This window comes from Homarus americanus, unplaced genomic scaffold (genome assembly GCF_018991925.1).
Source record: "Homarus americanus isolate GMGI-L3 unplaced genomic scaffold, GMGI_Hamer_2.0 scaffold34360, whole genome shotgun sequence".
NCBI lineage: Eukaryota > Metazoa > Arthropoda > Malacostraca > Decapoda > Nephropidae > Homarus > Homarus americanus.
Genome location: NW_024739403.1, coordinates 5,805,121 through 5,832,354, shown reverse-complemented (window position 1 = coordinate 5,832,354; position 27,234 = coordinate 5,805,121). Strand labels below are relative to the sequence as shown.

Genomic DNA, 27,234 nt, shown 5'->3' with positions numbered 1-27,234 from the left:
ATGATGAAGGCTAGCAATTTTGTTGATTCAGCGCCAGACTGTCTAGGCACAGATCTTTGTTCGTTGTTTCGCCTTAGACCTTGGTTATTTAGTGTTCTCTGAATTTGTGCATCTTCACTTGAGCATTTTTACTTTCTGAAGGCCTTAGAGCCACTGTAAGTTGTCTTTCAAGAAGCCTTACTTCAGAAAGGTAAAGGGGAGTATTTTTAAATCTAATAACAATTAAAATAATTCTGCTAACATAACACAATAGCTAACTGTCTGTGGTTAATAGTACTTCAATTCTTAGTGAAATAAATCCTTTATTTGTGACAAAAATTAAATACACAATACCTGTATAGCCACATACATTTAGCCTTCAATGATACATCCATTTCAGTAAAAATTTTAAGTTTATAATTTCATTGTTATTCTAACTAAAATTTAATTATACCTACACGATATATACAAAAATATAACATTTTAACATCTACCACGCCACCCCTTTATAAAACAAACTACAGCACAGTACTATGTTTTGGTTGATATCAATTACTCACAACAAAAATGTTAAGTCAAACAGTAAGATTCAGCAACTGAGAAAACTTGATATACTTACATTACTTTGACTTGATATGTAAAAAAGGGGGCAAATTTCACCCAAAACTCATTTCGTGAATACATTTTTTACCCCAATGTAAATAGAAGTTAGATCATCTCACTTTGTCTAGTCCTACACTATTTGACTATTGCTTGGTGTCTAATGGTAGCAATTTTACATAAATATACATTTTTGTTTGAAAGACATTTTTATGGACTCTATTTCTTGGTCAGATTTTTATAAAATAATGCTTGCTAATGGTCCCCTCTCCACATGAAAATAGAAGCAAACAGTGTATTTGGTTCATCCACCCTTCAATATAGCTATTTATTGACAGTTAACCGAGGTCATATGGAATTAACTGACTAACTTAGGATTTTAGGTACACCTTACAAGTGCAACAAAACCTTTAAAAGCTCTTCTACATTTATTAAATTTGTGTTAACTGTTAAGGGTATTTCTTAGTTTGTATTGTTTCACACATGTACTTGGGATAATTGTAAGTTATTTATATTTGGTATAACATTTTATCAAAGAATTAGTGAATAATACCTGCCTTTTACTGATGTGGTAGTGAGTTAAAGCTACATTTTATACCAATAAGAATTTTAGCTCTACTGTCCAGGTTTCTTTTACTACTTACAGTACTGTACTATTATCGGGTACATCTGAACCATGTTGAGTGTCCATATAACAGTGTCCATCATAATCATAAGCTTTCATGTGCATTATATACTTTCAAGAGACAAATTGAGGATTATTTACAAGAAAGTTTAAGTCTATTCACATGATCATTTATAAAATTTTGTACAAGCAGGACTGTCCTTACAATATAATGTAACACTCAAGTATAATCAGTAGGTTGTGCAAGGTTCATGAAGGTGGAGTGATGAATTTTACCCTCAAAGTATCAGTAGTAGTTTAATTAACAAATAATAATAATAAAAGATAAAAAAATTTCACCTCGAGGGGCACCCCACAACAATGCTTGCTAATTTTTATTACGATACCTAATAAAAATTACCCAAAAGAAAATATCTTCAATTGAGTCAACATGTAAAATTTTATAAACATTAAAAGATATTTAATCTCTCTTGATTATGACTCAGATTATATCATCTATAACAATTTACTGTACAACTATTCTTAAGAATGTATCAAACATTTTGGCTTAGATGATCATGCAGAAAATATCCCCCACCAGTAACTTTTCTTTCACACATCTCATCAATTTTCATAGACATTTGTAAAGAGTTGAAGCGATAAGTAAGACAAGATACATAAAAAGGTAACCACATTTATACATAAATGTATATAGAGATAACACACCAAAGATCAAGTCCATAAGAAATTTTGTGCAAATTTTCATTAGCTTATCCTAAAGGATTAATGAAGAGAAAATATAAATATTATATATATGAATGCATATACAGTAAAACTAAAAATCACCAGCATTTCAGTACTGCTATATACAATACACCAATTGTTGTAAACAGCGAACAGATACACATCTTTCAAGTACAGGCATTACAGAATTATTTACATATGCAGATAACAGTCCACTACTTTCTGACATACATAAATAAATAGAGAGAGAAAGAAACAGTGCTCTCCTTCCTAACAAATATTAAAGCCTAGAATACACACCATTAACACTTCTACAAATGAATACAGTACTGCTTATTTCCTATATATAATATTACTTGTGCCCCATTTAGACACCACAAATTTGTAAACTTATGATAATTCTTCAAATTAAATTATTCAAGGGAGAGGAATCCTGGTCACAATACAATTATTGCAGAAAATAATATAGATTTCCTATTCTATATGTAATAAATCTGGCACTGGCAGTGAACTAATAATTAGTTGTTATTTAAAAATCCTGCAGTATACTTCAACTAATATTTCATTACTGATGCAATAATTTTGTTCCAAACAATTATGCACCTTAATTCCACATTCATATCACTTTCAATATGATATGTGAGAATGGCAGTTCACAGCATGACAAGACTTAACCTTTCATGCTCTCAGTGAGTATAAGGCACACTGATGTATGGAATAGTTTACATGACTTTAAACAAGCATGGTCAAATAAAAAGAAACAAGGAAATGCAATGTATATAATAGTTATCTTCCAAATAAAAACACTATAAAATGTGATTATGGGGTCATACCAGGGATTCAAAGTTGGCATGATTCTGTGTGTTCCAAAAAAATTAAAACATGTCAATGGGCCGAAAAAAAAATTGTCATAACAGTTTTAAACACTCACAAAGATTCAGTGTGCAAGGGATGTACTGTACCCATCTTGTCAACACACCTGAATTTTTGCAAGTTTAAGCGAGCACGACACTGATTTTATTACCCATACACACATATAAACATCATTCCTATGCACACACACACATAACACATCCACAGATCCAAAAAACAGTATTATGCCAATTATGAACTCTTGATATAACCCCTTAAAAGTATAACAATAACCAAGACCATAATTAAAATATATCAGCCCTCTTTCACCACTTGAATTTCTCAAAGTACAGTAGTTGAAATACAAAAATCTCCACAGAGTCCTCCCAAGTGAAAGTGATAACAATCATTTCTTATTAATATAGATACGGTGTACTCAATACATTCTAGTTTATGTTTAAGTATATTGAAAAAAATGAAATTCAGTACAGTATAGGCTTTTCTAAGCAACATCACATACAATTCTCAAAATCTAGGAGAGTTGAGTGCCAAATCACAAACATGCCTTTTTTGGTGACATGTCATTAGGTAGTACAGTATCTCATCTGTGCTGAGAGCCTGGGTTGAAAGGCCTTAAAAGAAATTATAAACTCAATGACTGATAAAACACCTATATTAATTCAGTTCCAAATAAAAACTGGCACAATACTGTTCAGACCGAATCTGCTTTTAAAATGTAGTAAACAGCTCAGTGAATATAAGCAGAAAAATTAGAAATGTGTCCATTGGATAAAAATGGCCCTGTCAGACAGCTGTTACATTTATGCAAACCTAACAAAAAACCTAACCACAGTCTAGCAGATGAACAAATGTAAACACGCACACACACAACCTGACAAGACATCCCTAGCAGAGGTGGGAAAGAAATGACAACGAGAAGTTTTATATACATGAAATATGCAGAAGATATGAATAAACATCTTACTTATTTCTTTAAATTTACAATTACCGGTAATTTACATAAGTTTCTTTGTGCCTAGCTAACATTAGTTACTTTGAGTATTCAGCTGCTGGAGAAATATATCATCTTACAGATGCATTACAACAGTACAACTGAGGAACCTGAGCTACCAGAATAACTGTTAATAATGTAAGTTCCTGAATTGTCAAGAAAAATGGGCTGTAATTATGTTTAATTTAAAAATTCCTTTATTTTCTTCTGTATCTTTTTTTTACATAAATCATTGCAAAAGGACACAATTGCAACACAATTCTTCTCCATATTTAATTTATTCATAAGATATCTCCATGGTCTTCCAAACCATACTAATGTATAGAGAATTAACGATAGTTAAATTCTGACACTAATTCCAAGAACTAAACTGTATACAGTACTGTATATATTTTTTACCAACTGAGTTTAATCAGGAATAAAAAGCACAAACAAAAACAAGAATAATGAAATGGACACTTGAGGAACTCTGGTAAACACCAAGATGTCAATGAAGTAATAGTTATTCTTGGTTCAGTCAAAATTTTTGATTGAATGTCAAGTTCTCGAAAAGAAAGTTGTGCCAAAACAGTTATCCACGATTAAAGCAGATTACTGAAAAAAAATGCATTGGGTATTCATTTTTCATTATAAAAAAAATAACAAATACAGTTTATTCAAAACAATCATAAATCTGCATGTACAGTATTTAAAAAATCAAGAAGACCACTTAAACCAGGAAGAGAGGTAGCCTGTCTTGTCTGGTGAGATGGAAGAGCTGGAGTTAGTACCAAGGGAGGAAGTGGAATCTTTTTTCTTCAATGTCTTTTTGTTTTCGGAGCTGTCAAGGTCTTCCTCTTCATTGTCTTCCTTATTATCATCTGTCTTCTGGGTGTTTGTTTCTGTGTCAACTATGCCTGCAGACTGATATAACAAGGAAAGAATAAAATGTAGCTTAATGTACTACTTTATCCAATACTGTACTACACTTGGCATACTGTACATTTTAAACTTGTAAATTCACATTTTGCTAACTCAAGACATCCTATACCCCTGAATGTCAACTGGTAAGAGTGAGGAAACTCTGACTAAATTTCTAAGCCATCCACTCCTCAGACTTGATCAAAGCCTAACAAGCTGTAGTTAGTGACAGAATTTACTAAATATATTTTATAATAGACCAATGCCTCACATATCTGACAACCTCAGGGAAGTGATAAGTCTGAAAAAAAGAGGTAGAATTATTTAAAAATTTGAATGTATGTAAATAAAAAACACCTCTCCCAGTCCAAGAGGGCAGATGACAACTGGGGCTCACCAGCAGCCCCATCCCAACCTTCTTAGGGAATACCCACATCCACTTCCAGGTAGCTACTGCCTGCTTGCCAAATGTGCACCTCCATCTCATTTATAAAAAAACTGTTAAAGCAAACTACAGAAACTCCAACAATCAACCTTACATGGAATATTTATGAATTCCTGCAAAGACTGCCTGTGTTCTAGGTACTAGTTGAAGCTCTACTCCAGTCTATTTTTCCCATATCATTCACTTCAAATGAAAATGAGTTAGATTTCTTGGGTAAGAACTGTGGAGAAATATCAACTACCACTTTCCCCTTCAGCCCCCCAAAGATACCAGCAATGCTTTCTCCATTACTCCAGGATAAGTGAAATACTGAATAGTGAAGTGTATTGTTGGGCATTCTATTTTGAAGTAGAGTAAATATACAGTACAATCTCGATTTACGCGGATTTGGTTTACGCGTTTGGTCATTTACGCAGTACCTTGCCAGACCGACAATTTTTATTTACGCTGTTCATTCCATCATTTACGTGGGAAGCGGGGAAGCGGCGCGGGCAGGGTGTGCACAAGGTTGCCCAATCAACAAAACATTACCGAATTCTTCACCCGCCATCCACCACAGCCAGCCCAAGTCAGTGATAGTGAGGATAAGGACTTTGAGGGGTTTGACAAAGAGGCCCTGCAAGCCTCTGTGGTGGATAGTGATACAGGTGAGGGCCAATAATCTTCCCTCTGCCTCAGAATTATAAGATAGTGATTAATTTGAATATAAACAAGTTAAAATTTGCATTAGACATACAAATTTTAGATCTAATTTAAGAATTTTATTAGAGAGAGCAAAAATTTTATCTTTTGTGCAAAATATATGACGTTTATATTCAAATTATTCGCAGTCTTGCAAGGAATCCAGCAATGTCAATTATACTATCCTAAACAAAGTCTGAGGTATTATTTATTACTAAACCTAAAAACCTAGTGTTTTCACCCAAACATTTCTCAGGGAGGGAAGAGCCAGCAAGCATGGGAAGTGGGGGGGGGGGAGTTGAGTCCATTATTTGAATGGACATTAACCGGCGACTGTATTTCTCTTAAATATTAATTGTGTGTGCATCCCATCATAAAATTAAGATGTTATTTTTACTACAACGTACTATTGTGTCGGAAAAAGTGTAGTTTGGGGGTCGGCCCAGTCTCTATTTCAATTAATCCCATATGTTCTGTTATTTCGTTTACGCGTTTCTCGTTTTACGCGGACCTCCACGGGTTCAATTGACCGCGTAAATGAAGACTATACTGTACACGAAATTAGAATAAACTATTATAATGGACTGTGTGTGCAGAGTAAACATCATAAAACTAATACCAACACCTCCATCACTGGTATGACCATGTGAGAAGAGCCTCTCTACTTTGTTCAAATTCAGAACTGGTGAAATGGCAACCATGTGAAATTTGCAGACCAATAGGTGCAACGTACCTTCGGACTATGTCAAGTCACAGACACTATATATCTTTTAATGTTAACTTCTAACGAAATCTACCATCATCATTTCAACCTGATAATGAAGTGCACAAAGAATTTTTCATTGTACAATATTTGAGAATTTTACAATAGACAATACAAGACTACAGCTAGACCCCGACTTACGACCGCCGCAGTTGTGACCATTTTCCCCCAAATGACACAAGCATTTTCTATACCGAAACGTTTCCAGTCAATGTAGTCTCCATGTATAATTAAAAAATTATGGGGGCCCCCCTGTGCATTCAGCTGACTACATTAAAGGTAAGTGCTCAGTCACACTGTATCCATTTCTAATTATTTATTACTTTCACTGTACTGTATCCATTCCTCATTATTTATTACTTTTACTGTACTGTACTGTATTTCATTGTAGATTTTTTATTTAATTTTTTTTTTATCTATGTCGGACTTATGACCATTCGGACTTACGACCTGGATTTGGGTCCCCAACCCCGTCGTAAGTCGGGGTCTAGCTGTACTTGTATTTTATATCATGTAAACAGGAGCATTATCCCTGATTATTACAAAAATTTACTGTAAATTTTTACCTATAAAATGATTTTTGGTGATGGTACAGTACTTTAACACAAGTTAAATGGATGAAACACTACCTACAAAAGAGTGCTATGCCACTCTTAAGGATACCATGATGACGCTCAGCAAATATTTCTCATTCCCTCAATTGAAGTTTCATTTTTTTTCTTTTCTTTGTTGGTTAATTAATTCTACTAATACTATATTTTGATGTTTTCTTATTAATTTTAGTGGAAAACACAAACTATTGCATTTTTGGAAACTAAGCACAAGTTGGATTATGTGCAAAATCAACACGAAGTCACGAACTAAGCAGTTTTGTTAACTGATGGTCAGCAAACTAGTGAGCTCTTACATACTGTACTGTATTCTTTTACAGTCATCCTATGATTTTTGGAAATTTACGATATAATACAAGAGGTCCCGGGTTATGTATGCCCGACTTACAAACATCCGCCGATACGAACGAGCCCACCCAGGCACATTAACCAACACATTATGCTTCCAATATCTTCCCAGTACTTACAGAACAATGTTTAAAACCCCACTATCTCATAGCGTAAGTCCTTATGTACAACTAAAATCACTTAATTTAAGAGAAAGAAGACATAGAATGACAAAACATATTAAATATAAGTAAAAAATGTCATCAGGTAATGGTAGTAGTAGTTGGTCTAGTACTACTACCATTACCTGATGACATTTTTTACTTATATTTAATATGTTTTGTCATTCTATGTCTTCTTTCTCTTAAATTAAGTGATTTTTGTTGTACACAAGGACTTACGCTATGAGATAGTGGGATTTTAAACATTGTTCTGTAAGTACGGTATGTACATTCTGTAGGTTATGTGTTTTGACTTAAGTACATTTTCGACTAAGAACATCTGTAGGAATGGAACCCGTATGTAACCCGGGGACTGCCTGTAATGGAAATGGTTGACAATGTAGTTACTGTACAGTTCACTTCCTCCACATATACATTCATTTCCCATACATACACAACCATGCTCTTTATTTAACTTATTTTATACAGCATAGTTTTAAATTATTTTTTCATTATTTCTAAGGCACATAAAAGTACTGAAATTATTTTTGCACAACTTTGTTTCATTACATGTCACAAGGCAACGTGTGTAGCCATCTCCTAGCTGACTGGAGACGTGTGTTACGGGGATTTTTACAGTATTATTACTCACAACACCACTCTTTTTGTTTGGTTTCATTGCTATACAGTATTATGATGTGTATTTATGTACAGGACAGTATTAATGAAGTTTGTTGAGTTATTATATGTACAGTATTTGTTACATTGCACAGTCAAGATTTTGTTGTGTAGGAACCTATCTCCACTTATATAATGGGGGAAATGTGTTCAATATACAGAATTTCAATTTGAGGCATGATTTTATGGAACCTAACCCTTCCGCATATCAGGGGATGACTGCTTTGTGATGTAAATGGTATTATTACTTTACTGTACTGTAATTAAATTTTGTATTACAGCTACCAGAAAGGAGTGCAGGTTGGAGTATGTAACATTATCCACCTTTTTTCTGACATTTCATTGCTTGAACCATTCATATAGTACTTTATCCAGGCACTTTCTTCATAGACTATCCTTGGTCCAGTCTCCATAGAATTTTCACACTTCCATTTTTTACACTTGCCACTTAATTTTTCTTTTTAGCACTGTTAAACCCTATTCCATCACTTCTGTGGTTGTTTGAGGGCATTGTGAAAGCAAAATAAATTCAATGTCAAACAAAAAATACAGAGTACACCCAGTAGGAGCCAAGATTCCTTCAAGCATTGGTCATAGTTCATGTCTGTGACCGCAACGTTCGTGCCAAGTAAACAAAGAATGATGAAATAGCTCATCAGGGGTTGAGTGTAGGATTTTTTCTTAGATAATGTAATTCAAATTTCATATTGAGTCAATAAAAAAATGTACACCAATTTTTGAAAAAACACCCTTTTGTAAATGAAGGTCTGCCTGTAGTCTGAATTAGGAAGATACTTCTGTAATAAATATAACTATCCAGCTGCATAATAGAAACTGCCATAACAAAGAAGCAATGCTACAATGTACTGTAACACTTATTTTACCCGAAAAATGTTCAGGTAAAAAATATTTAGTTAAAAGAATAAACAGAAAAATTAAATACCCAATGCCCTCTGTCATTGGTGAGAAAACAAAAAAGCACTTTTGAAAAACAGTATAAAGATTATGATTAAATTGTCACCAACCTGCTGAGCTGAACGAATCTTTTCATTAGTTTCCTTTTGCATTCCACACTCATAATCTCGTACATCTTCTATAGTCATGCCATACCATTCATCTATCCAGGCAAAAGCCTGTCGGTGGCCAATAAGTAAGATATTTCGAATAGCCTGCAATAAATACAATAGGATATATATATGCTGTTATGTTCAAAACAGAAATTGAGTTATGTGAAGGACTTGGGGTCAGTTGGTATAATTTTTGTTTTTGTTATTATCAATATGGTTCATACACAATAAAAGTCAAAACAACTATGGTTGTTTGATACTAAAGGTAAAAATATATGAATGATATATAATTAATCATGTTAGATACTGAGCTTTAAATGAGATGAAAAATCTTAATTTTTTGGCAATTGATTAGAAGTGACTAAATATTCAATTCCCCAAGTAAAACAATATGGAAGACAAGGCAGCTGGATTGAAGAGAAATAAATGTGTCATCTTTTTACTTTATTCTTAGAAGCAATTTTGTACACAACAGATGTTATCAGTACTGCATCACTGCTTCACATTGATCAACAGACAAATTTCAAAGTACTGTACATGTACTGTAAAAGAAATTCCAATAATAATAATACAGGTATTTGTATTTACGTTTTCATGTTAATGTGAGTTAGATTAGGTAGAAAAACAGCAGACTCTTAAGTTTTATCTACCACTTACTCGCTGTGCAAAGTCTTCAATCCTGGTCTGCAGGCCAAATACTTGGAAGGAAACATCAACAAGCTTGTAAGAACACATGATGATATCTGAATAATCACGCCAACCTTCCGTTAAAGGGCCACGGCCAGTCTTCTTAGATTTAAAGACAGAAGGATCCTGTAAATCACAAAGTTGGTAGTGTGGATGAACCACAAGTGAAGCATAGAAATTTTTTATCAAAACAAGTCTACAACTAAGTTACTGGTTTAAATATAGTACAGTGATTCCTACAATATTCCTGTATTGTGTACCAACAGTTGCCATGTTATAACCAATCAAGATTTCTATTGACCTTAAAGCCATAGAAAAAACTGTGTTCCATTCTGACTACAAAATCCATGATTCCGTTGGAATGTAAAACTGTGGAGATATGAAGGTCCAGTTTGTGACTAACGTGATTTCCACAAGTCACTCATGAGATAACTGTTGTTTGAGGACCCCTTTAAGCAGGAGGGGAAAGAATTAAGGGTCCAGACATTAATCTATGTGCCCCCCCCCCACCCCCCCCAAACTTCCTAATGGTCATTCTAATTTTACAATTTCTCTTTCACTGAAACTTTCATGACAGTGAAAGTTTTAACACAGTGGTTATCTCAATACAATATTAAATCTATCATAAAGGGGTCCAGGGTGGGTCTAGCAAGGGTAGATGCACAAGTAACACAAAAGTGAGGCATGTAAATGAAACGTGTGAACCCAAAAGGCCTCACTGAGCTAAGCAATCTGAAACACAATGCAATTACTTGAGTGCCCACCACAGTATAAAAGTAAGTTCCTTAATTAGCTTGTCATTAACTTGGGAACATTGAAACTCGCTCAAATTTATCAATAAAAAAACAATATTATAAAAAAAATAAAACAATAAATAATTACAAATAAAAATACAAAGCAGCGACTATGACACTGGACAAATGATTACAAATAAAAGTTTTGATAATTAGTCGATATATACTGTATTAGTGAAAGTGCAAAATATTCTCAGGAAAAATATTACCTCACATTTTTTCACAGGGTTAATAAAAGAATGACAAACCTCTTCTTTTTTATAGTGCTTCTCATCAACTGGATCGGCGAGGATGTCCACATGCTCAACTGTCCGTTGCTTCAACTCCTCCTCATTTATATCAAGACACTGAAACATTCATGGTCAACAACAATCATATGAACAATCTTCTTCCCTTTAACTCTCGTACTTGGAGAGAGAGTGATAAAAAACGTGAGAATTTTTATTTTAATAATTAACTACATGAAATAATGAATGAGGACTTAAGAGTTGCATACAAAGTAGTAATGATTAGGCAGAGGGCAGTAAATATGAAGGAGGATCTTTCAATCTATTTATACTAAATCATCTCAATACTAGGATGTTTTATTCTAATTTACAGATATTTTAATTCACTATACAGTACTATATAAAGAATTAAAGATAAAACTTTAAACTATACCCTTAGTACTTCCTAATGCACTATCCATTTATTTTACCTCACTATCTATCTAACCAACCTCAGTATCCACCTATCCTATGTTGCTCAATCACCCATCCATCCATGAAGATGCCATGTCCAACTACTTGACCGCACTTTGTTTGCTCTATTCCTCTTAGCACATGTACTGACTCAACCATGACCATGAAAAGTTATAAGCACTGAACACATCTGTTACCCAAATTAACAAATCATCAACTTCCTTAAAAGACCTTTACACTAAATGTCTTTGAATTTAGCACTCTGATCTTCAGCCTCTGATTAAATGAGTACAGTACTGTACACTAAATTACAATTCAAACATACAAAGGAAACTTACATTTTCTGATGATCCATTGTTATTCTCATAACGTGTGCGTATTTTGATGGCAAACCGTGGAATAACAGAACACTGCAACAACAACAATGAATGCATTAAAATCATAAATGGTTTAACTACTCTATTCTATATTTTAGTTCAAGACACACCTGCGTATTCTTGGAAATTAAAGTACAGTACAGTAGAGTCTGGATTTAAGCGGCTTTGGTTAACGCGTTTGGTCATTTACGCGGTGCCTTGCCAGAATCGAAATGCTTTAATTACGCGGTAAATTTGGTCATTTACACGGGAAGCGGCGTAGGCAGGGTGCGCACAAGGTCGCCCAGTCATCAAAACATTACTGAGTTCTTTACCCGCCACCCACCACAGCCGGCCCAAGTCAGTGATAGTGAGGATATGGACTTTGAGGGGTTTGACAAAGAGGCCCTGCAAGCCTCTGTGGTGGATAGTGATACAGGTCATACAGGTGAGAGCCAATAATCTGCCCTCTGCCTCGGAACCAACCCCCCATCCCCGTGTGCTCAGCCATCTTTTCTACTAACGTAAGTGTTAAAAAACCTAATATTATTGATATTTCTCTTAATTATTAATTGTGTGTGAATACCATCATAAAATTAAGATGTTATTTTGACTACAAGGTACATATTGTGTCGGAGAAAGTGGAGTTTGGGGGTCGGCCCAGTGTCTATTTCAATTAATCCCATATGTTCTCTTATTTCATTTACGCGTTTCTCGTTTTACACGGGCCTCCACGGGTTCAATTGACCACGTAAATGCAGACTCTACTGTATATCAAAAAGATTATCAAAGTTGGAGAAAAAAGCAGCTACTTTATAATAGCTGTACATGTCAGAGGGGGTTTCACTTTTGCATATATACATCTGAAAGAGACAAAAGCTCCTGAAATGTTCAATACTGTAGATGGATACAATTACCCAATCAGATAGTGTATTGTACTGCAAAGTAGCTGTTTGCCGAGTGAAATCATGGTTTAATTATTGCTTTCAAAACCTAACCCAGTGGTTGCTTCTTCTAGAGCTAGCAAAGTCTCAATAAAAAAAAAAAAAATCTGTCTAAAGTTTGCCCAATATAAACATTGATTGAAAGAAATAAAACTAATTTCCCTTCAATAATAGACGTTTTACCTGTAGTAAGAGTCCACTTCAGGTGAATAATTATTCTATTTGGATACATAATACTATACTGTACAATATTCACAAGTCTTAATTGTGCAGAAATATTTAAAGTAACTACAGTACATTTTGTTTTTCCCAAGCTTTTGGAACGGTGTAAATATATACATGTATTCTACAAGCAGTAATAAAAAGTGGGGAGGGTAAGCAGAATAAGAGATAAGTCTTGCAACACACTTCACGGTTTTACTACCTAAAGAGCAGTAATAGGAGGAATACTGACAGTGTTAAACCATTATTAAATGTTTCTAAAACTTAAAATGAAAATAAGATAAGTATACAGCCCACCACCTTCCCACAAAAAAGCAGGACAACAGGAATTACAGTACAGTGAGAAATGCTGACGAAGGAGAGAAAATGCACAAGTACAGTACAGTACAGTACATCAAAGGCAGTAAAAGGAAAGGAATACATCAAGGACACAATCAAGTTGCAGAGAAATATCACTAAGGGTAGAAGGCAATAGTCTTTTTGTGGAAAGAAATTAGTCAGCAGCAATAAAATGGTACATACATAGTGAAACACAGAAAGAAGAGACAATGGTAAGGATGTGAGATGCATTCTTTCAATTCTTACTGTACTAGATTTACTTTCCAACTTTCTCTTACTCTAAATCATAACTAATGCTAACTTGGACACATCAAAGTGGTTATATGCAAAACAAATATACAGTACACTGAACTTTAATAAGGAGAGTTCTTTACTGTTGATTCACCATTTGGCACAACAAATTTGAATGTACCATTGATCAAAAAACTATCTGTATTTGGCCAGTTGATGAATTTCAGAATGAACACTGCGACTCCTGTTTACTCGGCAGGGTTGCCAAAATCCTCCGTCCGTTGTGTCATATTGTCTAACACAGTTGTTTTAATGATAGTTTTTTGACTGACTGTACATGTACTACCAAATATCATAAATTCTATTTAATTCTATATGTAACAAAACAATATATCATATTTACTCACTGTATATTCTATAATGCCACATTACGCCACATGAAAAATAAAAGTATGAAATTAGTAACGGTATGAAACAAGTTAGGAAACGAACACTGTACAGTATACACTGTACAGTATATGTTAATAAGTACACCTTAATACTGCACTAGATAACAAAAAACAACTCCAAATTTGTATTACTTTCTAACAACAGAAAGGACATCAAATAAATTGATACACTCTTCCTTCCACTAAAGGCAGAAAGGTGCTAATATTTACTTTAGTTTTTAAACTTTCTGAATACTGTACTGTATATGTAATTACAGTACAGTACTACAGTAATTACATTTAAAACGGATCTTATTAAGTTACCACAATGTCCCAACAGAATGCTGACATTTTTAATTATCAATCCAAACAGCAATATTGCAAAGGAATTTTCCACTGATAAGAAAATATATAAAAAAGTCTTAAGTGAGATTCAGTAGCAGTACTTGCCTGTTTCTGTATATGGATAGTAATTCCAGGCCTTCTCTGTCAGGTAAATAAAGCGGGGAATATACGACCGAATCCAGTGTGGCAGTTTTCTGTATATATAAAAGCAAGAAACAAATCAGAAATTACAAAAATTACATGCTGGAGAGCAATTTGCAGAGTAAATAAAAAGCCAGGAATAAGATGTATAAAATAAGAATATATGACAGTGAAAGAAGTGCTGGTTAGACAGCTGATTAGTTTTTGCTAATATGATATTGATACACCAAGAAAATGGGAAGTAAATGACTGATAAAAAGTGTATAATTCAGAGGTGGACAGCAGGAGGGAGAAGGGTTTACCAAAGAGAAGACAAAAATTTGGGAAGAAAGACACTATTGAAGTTAGATTGCTGTACATAAGGATGCAGCAGTGTGAGTGCATGTGTGATGCGAAAACATGGCAACAGATAAGATTTTAGAGGTGGGCATGCTGCTAATGGGTGATGGCAGCTTGTGTTAAGCAAAAGGGATACATCAGATACTGCAGATATTTCAGGGTTTCTTGGAGAAGGGAAATACTTACAGCAGTAAGGGTGAATAAATGACAACATATGAGGAAGCTCTTTGCTTGCTTCTTATTCTGGTCACACAGCCTGTTACTGTTGCAGGAAAAGACTGAAGTGAAGGAAAAATAGAAGCGGCATTGGATGGACTAGGTGGCAATGATACTAAAAGGAAAAAAAAATCTAGAAGATTTGTGAACAAGAAAATGTCATGTGGTAATATGAAAGGCAGTTAAATGATGATCACAAAGGATAACTGCATACAGGTGTGTGATGTTCAGCAATGTTTCATTTCTATCTCTTTTATAAATATTTCTGTAGACAAATAAAATCAAACCAAAATTTTTATAAAAAAGATAAAAGAAAATTTGCTGGTATATGCTTCACAATACCCCATACTTTTCTGTCTTCTTCATTTCTCACAAACATTTTCCAACTTGAAAAGGAATAGGGACCCCAGTATCATAGAAAATAATTTCTTGTATTGGTGGATTTGGGCATGGATAATGTGCTTGTAGCTGTCTACCTCAAATATATAGCACGCAATAAATTCCTTGTAGATAAGAAAGCAGATAACAGTAATAGAAATTTTATGAGTTAAAATCTTCGACACATATCATGTTATCTATACAAAGCATTTATAGACTAAAGATCAGATGCATATCACCTGATCCATGATGTAACCCTTATCTTAACAAAATGAAGACCTGATTATACAGCGTACATGTTTACCTAGGCTGGATGCAAGCTACTGTACTTTACATACCCTGAAAGATGGATTCTCTTTTCAGTGAACTGCCCAGAGCCCTGGATGGGGTCAGTGTATGCTTTATTTTCAATTACTTCTACACCCTCTCCTCCATCACTCTGTTCTGAGCTGTGCCGGGCAATCATGTAGAGCTGCCCAATGTGGTACTGGAATAGCAATAAAACTTAGTAATGAAATGTGTTCACAGTAACTATGAGACGGATTTTTCAATATACTGTAGAGTACTGTACCCGGTGATAATGATATTATATCTGTTGAACATCACATGTCAGAGGTAGTCAAGAGAGTAATCTGACTGGAGTCCTTCCATGCTCAAAATTCAATGTACAGTAATATATTGTACAACGTAAAAATTATTTGTATCACTTCTACATCACGTATTTATCAGAGACACTCAGTAAAAGTCACCAACATGCCTATCTCTGTAAACAGTGCACTTCTTAAGTAACACAATACTGTACATTTTAAACTTATTCTAACTGCATATCTATACAGTATTATGTAGGAGCTTACAAACAGATTACTGTACTTTAGATATAAAAAAAATTATTTGCATACCTCTTGTTTGACTTCCATTAAATTGAAAGAAAGAAATAAAACAGTGATGAGCTACCATGCTAAAATGGGGAGAATAAATGTTCAATTTAGGTCTGGGCTTAATATTCAATCAAACAATCCACATCTCACACATGTTTAGATAATATGGTGAAATTATACGTGGCAGAAATGCAAGGAAGAAATGGTTGCAAACCTGTGAAAAAAAAATTATAGTTTCTAGAAAAAGCTACAGTGCTCAGATGTGTAAAGAATGCTTGAATAAAGCCTCCGTGCTCAACTCTAGTACAGTATTCAAAACAATTGACCAACACTGGCACATGTTCAGGTACATTAAAGAGCCCATACATGCCCAGTGCAGTACTTTCCAACAATGCATAAAAAGTACAGACCCACTTCTCGACTAATTAGAAAAGAAAAAAGTGGAAAAGAGGATAAGTTCGTTAATACTGCAATCTGGATTTAATCCCCAACTGGGTTGGAAATGAAACTGGCGTTGTCTAGTGTGACCCTCCCAAACATTGAAAATCTCCAGACACTCTGGCTTCCTCCTGTACTAACAGAAAATGATATTTAATTTACAAGAGTAAAGCATCTAAATCATTTTCAGCATTGAAGATCGTATCAAAGTAAAACAGAATGATTGCCGAAATGGCTGGTAATCTGACGAGTGGTGGAAAAAGAAAAAAAGAAAAACAAATAAATCATACAGTACAACTACATAAAAATTCTTTACCTTCACAAAACCACATATTACAGTACTGTACTGCACAGTAATCATAAGAATCACAGTATTTGTCATGAACACTAATCTACATCCACCTGTAATATCCCACAATGCAACTTTGATTGTTTACCACACATAACAAATGCTTCCTATGACCATTTCATACACAAAATAACTTCAGGTGAAAGCTACATTCTATTATTTAAACAAAATACGATGAGCCATCCAAATCTACCTAACCTTACCTAATGATGATGTACGTAACATATTCTAGGTTAGGTAGGTTAGTTCATTTTGGCCTGGAATTTAAATACTATATACCGGTAGTACATAAAATATTTGGAAAGGCCGCTGAAAGTGTTTGCTTGTATAAAACGTTCATTGGATGCATTTGTATCTAAGCAACATATCACATGAAAAATGGCATGCAGGAAGTTGCAGGTGTTTGTACAGTCCCCCAAAAAGTACCGTTAGCCATGGGGTCGATGTGAATTGAGGCTTTTCGAGCAGTGTTACAAGACCTGTTTCTGAACGGTTGGTAGTTCTACATCCATGACCTTTGAGCATGAATGAGTACTGTATATACGTTTTCAAACGATGTGAAACCTCTGAGGTTTCAGATCATACATTACATGGACACCAATGTCATGACAGTTATCAATGGGATCTTACATCAAATGGAGCAAGGAATTATTGGAAACATCGCAAAATGTGAATAGTGTTAGCAATCTGCTCCAGGATTTTTTTTTTTTTTTAGAATAACACCAGGAGTTGATAGAATTGGATAACAATTTGTGGAAACATTAATTACAATCAATTAAATAGACAAATAGAAACAAGAATGCACAGAAGCTATTAGAACTTGACCTAACCTAAAGTAACCTACCTAACAATTTTTTTTAAACATACCTCAGGACACTGAAAGGATTCTCATTTCCATTTATCTATTTAATATATTGTAATTAACATTTCCACAAGGTTTTGTCCAATTCTAACAACTCCTTCTGGTGTTATTCTAAACGTAGTGGATATTTTACCATGACCGACTAAGTTGCTACTACAGTAATGCTATTTTACCGTAAGTGCGCTCTGATTGGCTAAGTACTTTCTGTTTAATATGATGGGGGGCTCTCCCCCCAACGGCAAGGAAGTTAGGTAAGGTTGGGTAGGTTTCTTTGGTTGGTTAGGTAAGGTTCTATTAGGTTCTAGTAAATGTCACCTCTTTTTATAATAAGTTTCCATGCACAACAGAGAAATAGGGTTAGGTACGTTTACAGCTACACAACGATCGACTCACGGCGAAATAAATGCCAAATGCCGTCAGAATCACGGTCATATATAATTCTTGAGTTGTTCACTGGTATTGGACGATGAGCCAGTTAGGGGAGCCACGAATTACCCAAAAGTATAGCAAATAAGGGTAAAATCTTAAAGAATATCTGTTATACATACACAAAACATGTTTAATAATATTTTTTGTGTAATTTTGTAAAAATAATTTGTAAGATGAAATAATAAACAGCGAAAAACTTTCAGTATTGGCGAACGCTAAATTCCAAAGAGTTCGTGAACACGGGAGATAACTCAGATCCATCGTGATGCACTTCGCTAACCTAACCTAACAAAAAGTAAATCCTACGGCTATGTTAAATACCCCAAAGTAACAGAAACATCGGTAATTATATCTCCATTTTGGATAGGTGACTCTTTGGAATTTAGCGTTTTTTGCTGTTTATTATTTCATTATTTTTACTACATTTCAATGAAAACATTATTAATCAGGTTTTATTGATGTAAAACATATATTCGTTAAGATTTTACCCTGATTTTATATACTTTTGGGTACTTTTGGGTAATTCGTTGGACAGGCCAGTTAGTTTTATGTGTTTTAAACGATTTGAACCTTCATATCCGTCGGAAATCACATAATTTGGATGCAAAACAAATCATTCCATTATATAGTAACGGTAATCATTCATTCTAATGTGCACTCATTTTTCCCTTGACTTCCCAGTGAACTTGCTTGCATTCAATTTATGTTTTAAGTCCTGCCTTATTTAAATCTAGTTACATTTCTAATGCTTGTCCTCAGAGATATGCTAAAATCGTGCAGAAAACTCTCAAAACTTTAAAATCTTAGATTTTAACATAAAGCGTGTGGAAATTTTCATCACAAGTGCTGCATCAATCAAGTGATAATCCCTGACTTTTAACTCCTCAACCTACTATTTCTTACAGGGTAGGTGATCCTCCTCGTCTCCCCGACACTACATTACCTCCTCCACAGTCATCGGCATGCATATCCGGTATTCCTTCAGCATTTTGTGGCAGTTGTGCGAGGTGAGATGGGAGATAGCAGAGCAGAAGAGAAGTCGTCATCAAGGAAAAGACTAACTATAAACCATCTGAGACAGTCAGCTGGTGGGTGCCTTCTGACTCCGGCCAGGACAGGAGGTAAACATCCTCCACGTTGCCGTCGCACCAACACACACACATACATTAACTCTTAGCACACTTATAAAATGTCGCAAGGAGCTTTAAAGAGTGGAAGTGTAGTTCAGGGAATATCTATCACAATACTGTGTATATATATATATATATATATATATATATATATATATATATATATATATATATATATATATATATATATATATATATATATATATATATAAGCGGGTTCAGAATTAGTGTTAAGGAAAACTGCATTATATAAATACATTATAAAACCTGGCAGAAACCACTGACCTGCCCGCCAACTGTGCGATGCTTTCATTATGAATTTTTTTTGGTATTATTCACGCAGGAGATTATCGCCGAATTAAATTCCAAAGCGTTAAAATCATAAGCGTGGGCTCTATAGATCACTGTTATCACTGTATATTTATCGTGCTTAACGAAGCCACCTTATTTTTTTGGTATAATGAACTCATGAATTATGATTGTTGCCTTCAAATATTGAGTGAAACAATTTAAAAGAACATTTAACTTGTGGAAGTTGCTGTGTGTAGTACAGTATTTTCTAATCCGTCTGTGCATCATTTTGGTAGATGCATGTTCTTCATCAGGCTATCTAATCTCAGTTTTCGATATCTCACTACTCCTAATAATGAACTTACTTTACGCTTATCAAAGCACAAAATTGGAAACTTACATAAATCTTGTGCGAAACGAATGTTTCATAGACGTAGATGTTTTTCCATTTTTTAAGGGGAATAGCCCATCCGGACACAGAAAATAAAAATATTATATTAATCACTTGCTTTATAATAATTTCTTGACATTAAAGGGTACAGACACAGTTTTATGCTCACATGAAAAAGTGTAGTATTGTAGTGGATTTCTCCACTACAAACGCTGTTTGTAGCTGAGTAGCCGACCTCGCGAATTCCCCAGTGTATGCCTCGTGGTCTGGGTCAACCAGCGCCACCATACATCACGGAGGTCAACTACTAAGCCACGCCTACCCCCACTATTTAAGACCTGACCTCGTGGTGACCTCTCTCTTCTTCTAGCTACAGCCGCAGCCAGCAACGCCTCCTCCTCCGCTGCCTGGCAGCCCTCGCTCCTCCTCTGCCTGCCTGGCGGTCCTCGCTCCCGCCGGCGAGCATGGCGACCCACGAGCTGGTCCTCCTCTGAGCACCCTCACCAACCAGCTCTCTCTACATCACGCTTGTAACCATGCTGCCTTCCCAGCACCAAGCTGCATTGTACATCCAATACAACATGTATATAGAGAGCACATTGTGAGTTTCCTTTCTCCATCCCATCCTGAGTGTGAACCAAACATCCTGTTTCCCACAAATGGTGACCCCCGGAGATTCGCACTCACACAGGATGGAGGAGAAACAGATCACGCTCCCAGTCTTCAAGCAACATGGAAGATTGGTTTATCCACCCAGAAGCAGCTCTCATCGGCTCTACAGCTACTGTCTCTAAACCGCAGGTTAGACACCCTAGAGCAGCACTGCTTCTCTAAGCAGACACCAGCTCCTCTTCCTGCCCCAAGCACCCCGTCCTACCTACCCCAGCACACCCGTCCTGCTTCAGACGCCGCCCCCTAGGCCCAGCAGTACCCCCTGCCACTCCTGATGCAGCCCCTGCTCCCGACGCGGCCCATGCACCTGAGTGCGGACCCACATACCCCTCTTTTCTCCCTCAGGTACCCCCCTGCTACTGTCCTGCACCCTGCTGCTGTCGTGGACCCAGCTGCTGTCACGAGCCCTCATCCGCTTCTGCTGACGCAGCCCCTGCTCCTGACCCAGGCCCACACACCCCAGCAGGCGCATCTGACGACTCTGTACCTGCCGTGAGGGAAGAACAACATTCATCGCCTCCACACACCCTTTTTCTCCCTCTCTACTCCCACAGATATTGTGTATCTAGACAGTTGTCTCCTCTAGTGGCCGGCTCATCCACGCCCTCGCAGTTATGGCTCACATGTGGCATGCACCACCCGTTCTGCCTCACATGTGCCATGCAACCCTGCAGACAACAAGTCTCCTACACCGCCTGAAGGGAGGGGGGGAGTATTGTAGTGGATTTCTCCCCTACAAACGCTGTTTGTCGCTGAGTAGCCGACCTCGCGAATTCCCCAGTGTATGCCTCGTGGTCTGGGTCAACCAGCGCCACCATACATCACGGAGGTCAACTACTAAGCCACGCCTACCCCCGCTATTTAAGACCTGACCTCGTGGTGACCTCTCTCTTCTAGCTACAGCCGCAGCCAGCAACACCTCCTCCTCCGCCGCTGCCTGGCGGCCCTCGCTCCTCCTCCGCCTGCCTGGCGGTCCTTTCTCCCGCCGGCGAGCATAGCGACCCACAGGCTGGTCCTCCTCTGAGCATCCTCACCAGCCAGCTCTCTCTACATCACGCTTGTAACCATGCTGCCTTCCCAGCACCAAGCTGCATTGTACATCCAATACAACATGTATACATGAGAGCACATTGTGAGTTTCCTTTCTCCATCCCATCCTAAGTGTGAACCAAACATCCCTGAACCCCACAGTATAATTACACTGACAACAGAATATAAATGAATTTTGGTGGTAGTGATCCACTGTATCCAGTTTATTTTTCTTTATGATGATGAATATCATGTTCAATGTTTTAATAAATATCTGGGAAATAAGCTTCACGGACGCTTGGTTGATAACATAATTATGCCAAATATGGTACTGCACTTGCTATTTCCGTTCCTGTGAGACAGTGATAATACCTGCATTTTTTTTTTTTTTTTTTTTTACTGTGATTAGCCTGTGGGGTTTTGAGATATTGGTTCACACTCAGAAAGGAAAGGAAACTTGTTGGGGTAGGTAGGACGTGGTGCTTGGGGCAGGAAGAGGAGCTGGTGTCTGCTTAGGGAAGCAGTGCTGCTCTAGGGTGTCTTGTGGGGTTGAGATATTGGTTCACACTCAGGGTGGGATGTGTGTAATATGGACACGAAGTAGTACCTTAAGCTGTGTATTATTATATTACTGTATTATGTATAGTAAAGTATTACAGAACATGTATTAATTCTATGTAATTTTCCATTTATTATGCACCATGTTATGTATATGAATTATCATATTTACATTTTATGTATTCAGCTTGTGAATGCTGGCATCTGTACATGCCAGCGCGCAGTGATACAAGGAGTGGAGACCACCAGTCCTTATGGTGTGGAAGTGCTCTGTCTTATTAGTTCCCCTGTACATCTCCCGTACGAGAATAAGAACCTATTTTCAAGATAACAAGTGTTTGTGTATACCCTCAGTAGTGTAGAACATTTTGGGGGTATCAAAGACAAACAGAGGATGGAGAAAGGAAACTCACAATGTGCTCTCTGTATACATATTGTATTGGATGTACAATGCAGCTTGGTGCTGGGAAGTGGCAGCGTGGATACAAATATGGAGTAGAGAGAGCTGGTTGGGGAGCGTGCTCAGAGGAGGACATGCAGCTTGTGGGGCGCCATAGTCGCCGGTGAGAGCGAGAGCCACCAGGTAGGAGCAGAGGAGGTGTTGCTTGCTGGTGGCTGTAGATAGAAGAGGGCAGGTCACGGTGGGGTGAGGTCTTATATAGCGGGGGCAGGCGTGGGTTGATAGTTGACCTCTGCCTTGTTAGGCGGCGCTGGTTGCTGATCTAGACCACGAGACGTAAGCTGGGGAATTAGAAGAGGGTCGGCTAGTCAGCGAAAAACGGCAGTTGTTGTAGGGGAGATATCCACTACAAGCCCACCCGGGCACAGGTCATCGACCTACACACATATATTAATCTGCACCACGAAGATGCCAGAAAACCAGCTTTTTGAAGTGAGACAGAGTATGAGTATGGCTGTGTGAGGAAAGAAGGATGTACTATAACGGGTTTTAGTGTGACAGACAGCCAAAGAGAAACGGTGGGCACCGCGGGCAAGATGAGTGTTACGAGCCTTGCCGGCAGTACACAGGATGCCAAATCCACCGAGCATTTCCTATTAAAGTACCTGTAAAAAAGAGAGTGAAGCAACATTGTGGAGAAGAGAAAGGGAAGAAAGATTATTAACTAAAGAAGGAGAGTCAAAAAGATGAAATGCCTTTAATTCCACCCTATCTAACAATTGGACAGAAAAAGAGCCACCCCAGATATGAGAGCAGTACTCCAAGTTAGGACGAATGAATCTCTTATAAACTTGAAGCAACTGCTCAGAGTGAAGTAGCTACGGCATCTGTACAGCATTCCCACTGGGAAATTATTTCCCAGCTTTCAGGAGGCGGCTTAAGCAATGTTGTGAATGTGTGGATGTGTGTGAATTGATATAGAGAATAGACAGATATAGATATATTTATTCAGTAAAATTGTCATGCAAGTTTAAAATATTGGTCTGCCATAATAGGCGTTTATTGTAGATGCACGGAATAGCTAACACATTAGCTATTCCCGGACTGTCATTATAAAATACAACCACACTTCTCTCTCGCGGTTGGGTGCTCGCATATTTATACACGAAATACGGCGAATTTCAGGTTCGTTTAAGTCTTCATTTTTGCACTTACAGAACTGTAATCAACTTGTTCACCCTTATTTAAAGTATCTTATGAGTAATGATATTAAGGTTTCAATCATATTTGAGAAATTATAAATACTGTTACACCAAAGTAACCAACGGCTCATGAATTCGTTCAGTGCCCACTTAAAAACGGGTAGAGCCAAAACAGGTTTCGACTAGGTGCAATCCTATCAATTCTTTCACTCCCTATGCTTTGTTTTAGGTCCTATCCAATATATTACCATATATAGAATTATTTGTATTATTATATCACAGTTTTTTTTGCCTTACAGGCCTCCAACTCTTCAATATTAATCAAAATATTCTCTATAAACGGCCATGATCCGCGTATTTACCCACTGTTTTAGTGGGAGAAATTCGCTGATTGGTTGTCAGCTATTCGCGCGCTGCACATGCTAACACCTGATCAAGGTGTTCGCTTTTCCTTCTCAAGGTGTCATGCGCAGTACTCGGCAGAAACATCTGCAGACAGAATAGCTAACGCATTAGCTATTTCGTGCGTCTAAAACGCCTTACAATAAATGCCTAATTTAGAATATAGGTGAGAGAGAATTGAAGATCAACATCATTAAACCTTGCTTGTAAAACTGTAGAGGCTGGGGAGCTTGCCATTACCTAAGGATAGCCATTACCCTCTTCTACTCGGCTTTCCCTGGTCATTATTCGATTAACCCTCTTTCCCTAGGTACCAGCTGCAGCAATTATCATATTAAAGTCATGTTAGCACCTTTTCCCCGAGGTCTTATGAAATCAATAAAAAGGCAACTCAATTTCCCAAAATTTTGGTTATCTCTCACTTCTGAAGGGTGGATCTTGTGGGGGTCCTTGATTTCCGGATCCCCCCCTTTTCATCAGAAAATTCCAATACTTTTCTTCAATATAATATTGTACTCAGACCTTTTGTGTTTAGTAAAACGTTATTACAATTGACCTCATAAAATCTCCTAATATCAAGTGCACAGGGTTTCAAAATGCCCAAGATATTGGTCAGATTTCAGAAGAATTTCTGGGGGCTTACAGTGCCCACCCCCCTTGATATTCCTGGATCCACCCCTGACTTTCTCTTTTCTCATCTGGAGTCGCCAACGTCTCCATCACTGTATCCCCGCCATCGCTCGTCACAATCTTCAAGAGCGAGGTGTTTCCCCGTCTGGAGTACTGTTACCCCGTCTGGTCCCTGAAGTATGCTAGAGACTGTCAATTGATTGAAAGTGTTCAAAGGAGGTCCACCAGACTGGTGACTGCTCTATGGCACCTCAGTTACCCAGAGAGATTAGAACACCTGCAACAGCGGCCTTGTGAAAGAGACCTAGGGGTACTTGTAAGCCCGGACCTACGGCCTAGAAAACAGTGCGTTAATGTTTGAAATAAGGCAAACAGAGTATTGGGTTTTATATCTAGAAGTGTAAGTAACAAGAGTGCAGAGGTCTTATTGCAACTATATCTTGCGCTAGTCAGGCCGCACCTCGATTATGCGGTTCAGTTCTGGTGCCCTTATTATAGAATGGATATAAATTCACTAGAGTCGGTGCAGCGAAGAATGACAAAAATGATTCCGGGACTTAGAAACCTTCCATATCAAGATAGGTTAAAGAAACTTAACTTGCATTCCCTAGAAAGACGAAGAGTGCGGGGAGAGATAGAAGTATTTAAGTGGGTGAAAGGAATCAATAAAGGGGATATAGATAAAGTTCTTATAATATCCGAGCAGGATAGGACTCGGAGCAACGGATTCAAGTTGGATAAGTTTAGGTTTAGGGGGGAGATAGGAAGAAACTGGTTCACAAATAGGGTGGTGGACGAGTGGAACAAGCTTACCAACTTTGTAGTAAGTGCTGGAATGCTGGAAAGTTTCAAAAGGAGGTTAGATAGATTCATGGATGATAGAGAGTGGTAGTAACTCTCGACAGGAGCTGCCATGCGCAGGCCAACCGGCCTATTGCAGACTCCTTATTTTCTTATGTTCTCATGTACTGCAGATGAGCGAGGGGTGACCTAATTGAGGTGTATAAGCATCTCCAGGGGCACTACTCAGTCGAGTGTCCTTACTTGGAGCTGGCGGACGCTCGCCCCACAAGGGGTCACAGCTCAAGATTGAAGAAGCCGCAAGTCCAGAAAACTGTGAGGGCAAACTTTTTCGGAGTGAAAGTTGTGAACTCTTGGAACAATCTACCAGAAAGTGTTGTGACAGCACCGAGTGTGAGCTCTTTCAAGACCAGACTTGACCAACACTGGATCAGGTCCAGATACATTCAGGAGCCAGTGTATGCCCAGTACTTGCCAACAGTGCGTAACAGAGACATGACCGACTGCCCAAGCGGCTAACGAGCCAGTCAGTGGTGAAGAGGACAGAAGTAAAAAGTAAAAGTAAGTCCCACGACTCCTTGCTGTCCTATAAGTCCAGCTTCAGCACGTGTGAAATATGATGTGTCCCCTTACAGTAGAGTTTACTTATTTAAATTTTGTTGGGCTGTTCGACATGATGCTTTAGAGTTATTTGCAAGCTTTATACAGCTGCTGTCAAAACTATGCAGAATATTGCTGAGGGCAGAAAAATCATGGAACTTGAAGTCAATTTTTAAAATAAAACCAGTTTCTTGCAATTACTGTATGCAATTTGAATTTGATATCACCAATTACTGTCACAATGCATTTCATTGCATAAATTAACTTTTATCCTCTTCACCACTGATCGGCTCTTTAGCCGCTAGGGCGATCGGTCACGTCTCTGTTACACACTGTTGGCAAGTACTGGGCATGCACTGGCTCCAGAATGTATCTGAACCTGCTCCAGTGCTTATCCAGTTTGGTCTTGAAAGAGCTCACACTCGGTACCATCACAACATTCTCTAGCAGATTGTTCCATGAGGCCTTCAAGGATGCACTATTGACTGTATGCACAACCCAGGGGCAGATCCAGGGGGGTCCTGGAGTCTGGACCCTTCTTTTCAATTGAAAATTCCAATATATTTTCTTTTATGCAGTATTGTATTGTACTCAGACATTTTTGTTTAACAAAAAGTAATTACTATTGACCTCAGAATATCTCCTAAT

At 37.3% G+C, this 27,234-nt stretch overlaps 1 protein-coding gene and 1 long non-coding RNA gene across 5 annotated transcripts; one reads left to right on the top strand and one right to left on the bottom strand.

Annotated features, from left to right (window-relative positions):
- Nucleotides 1-285: 285 nt before the first annotated feature.
- LOC121874568 (cytoplasmic phosphatidylinositol transfer protein 1-like) lies at nt 286-19,563 on the bottom strand. Of its 2 annotated transcripts, none has more exons than XM_042378764.1 (9): nt 19,424-19,563; nt 15,863-16,011; nt 14,556-14,644; nt 14,085-14,092; nt 11,924-11,995; nt 11,154-11,252; nt 10,082-10,237; nt 9,383-9,526; nt 286-4,694 (listed from the first exon to the last, which is right to left on the bottom strand). In XM_042378764.1, exons 1-9 carry the CDS (start codon nt 19,466-19,468, stop codon nt 4,488-4,490), a joined length of 969 nt encoding a protein of 322 aa, XP_042234698.1. In that variant the 5' UTR covers nt 19,469-19,563; the 3' UTR covers nt 286-4,487. The 2 variants fall into 2 exon arrangements, with proteins under 2 accessions (XP_042234698.1, XP_042234700.1); XM_042378766.1 differs by having other exon boundaries at nt 19,374-19,512.
- LOC121874569 lies at nt 15,791-26,199 on the top strand. 3 transcript variants are annotated; one of them, XR_006090460.1, is made up of 3 exons: nt 15,791-15,912; nt 19,386-19,601; nt 26,160-26,199. It is a non-coding gene; the product is annotated as an uncharacterized LOC121874569 (long non-coding RNA). The 3 variants fall into 3 exon arrangements; XR_006090458.1 differs by lacking the exon at nt 26,160-26,199 and adding an exon at nt 21,310-21,352; XR_006090459.1 differs by lacking the exon at nt 26,160-26,199 and adding an exon at nt 20,663-20,714.
- Nucleotides 26,200-27,234: the final 1,035 nt, after the last annotated feature.

Coding starts and splice junctions, on each gene's coding strand:
- LOC121874568 (XM_042378764.1), bottom strand. CDS start 19,468: ATGCTGAAGGAATACCGGATATGCATGCCGATGACTGTGGAGGAG. Junction 14,645..15,862: donor AAGAGAATCCATCTTTCAGG/GTATGTAAAGTA, acceptor TTATATATACAG/AAAACTGCCACACTGGATTC. Junction 4,695..9,382: donor AGATTCGTTCAGCTCAGCAG/GTTGGTGACAAT, acceptor TTGTTATATCAG/TCTGCAGGCATAGTTGACAC.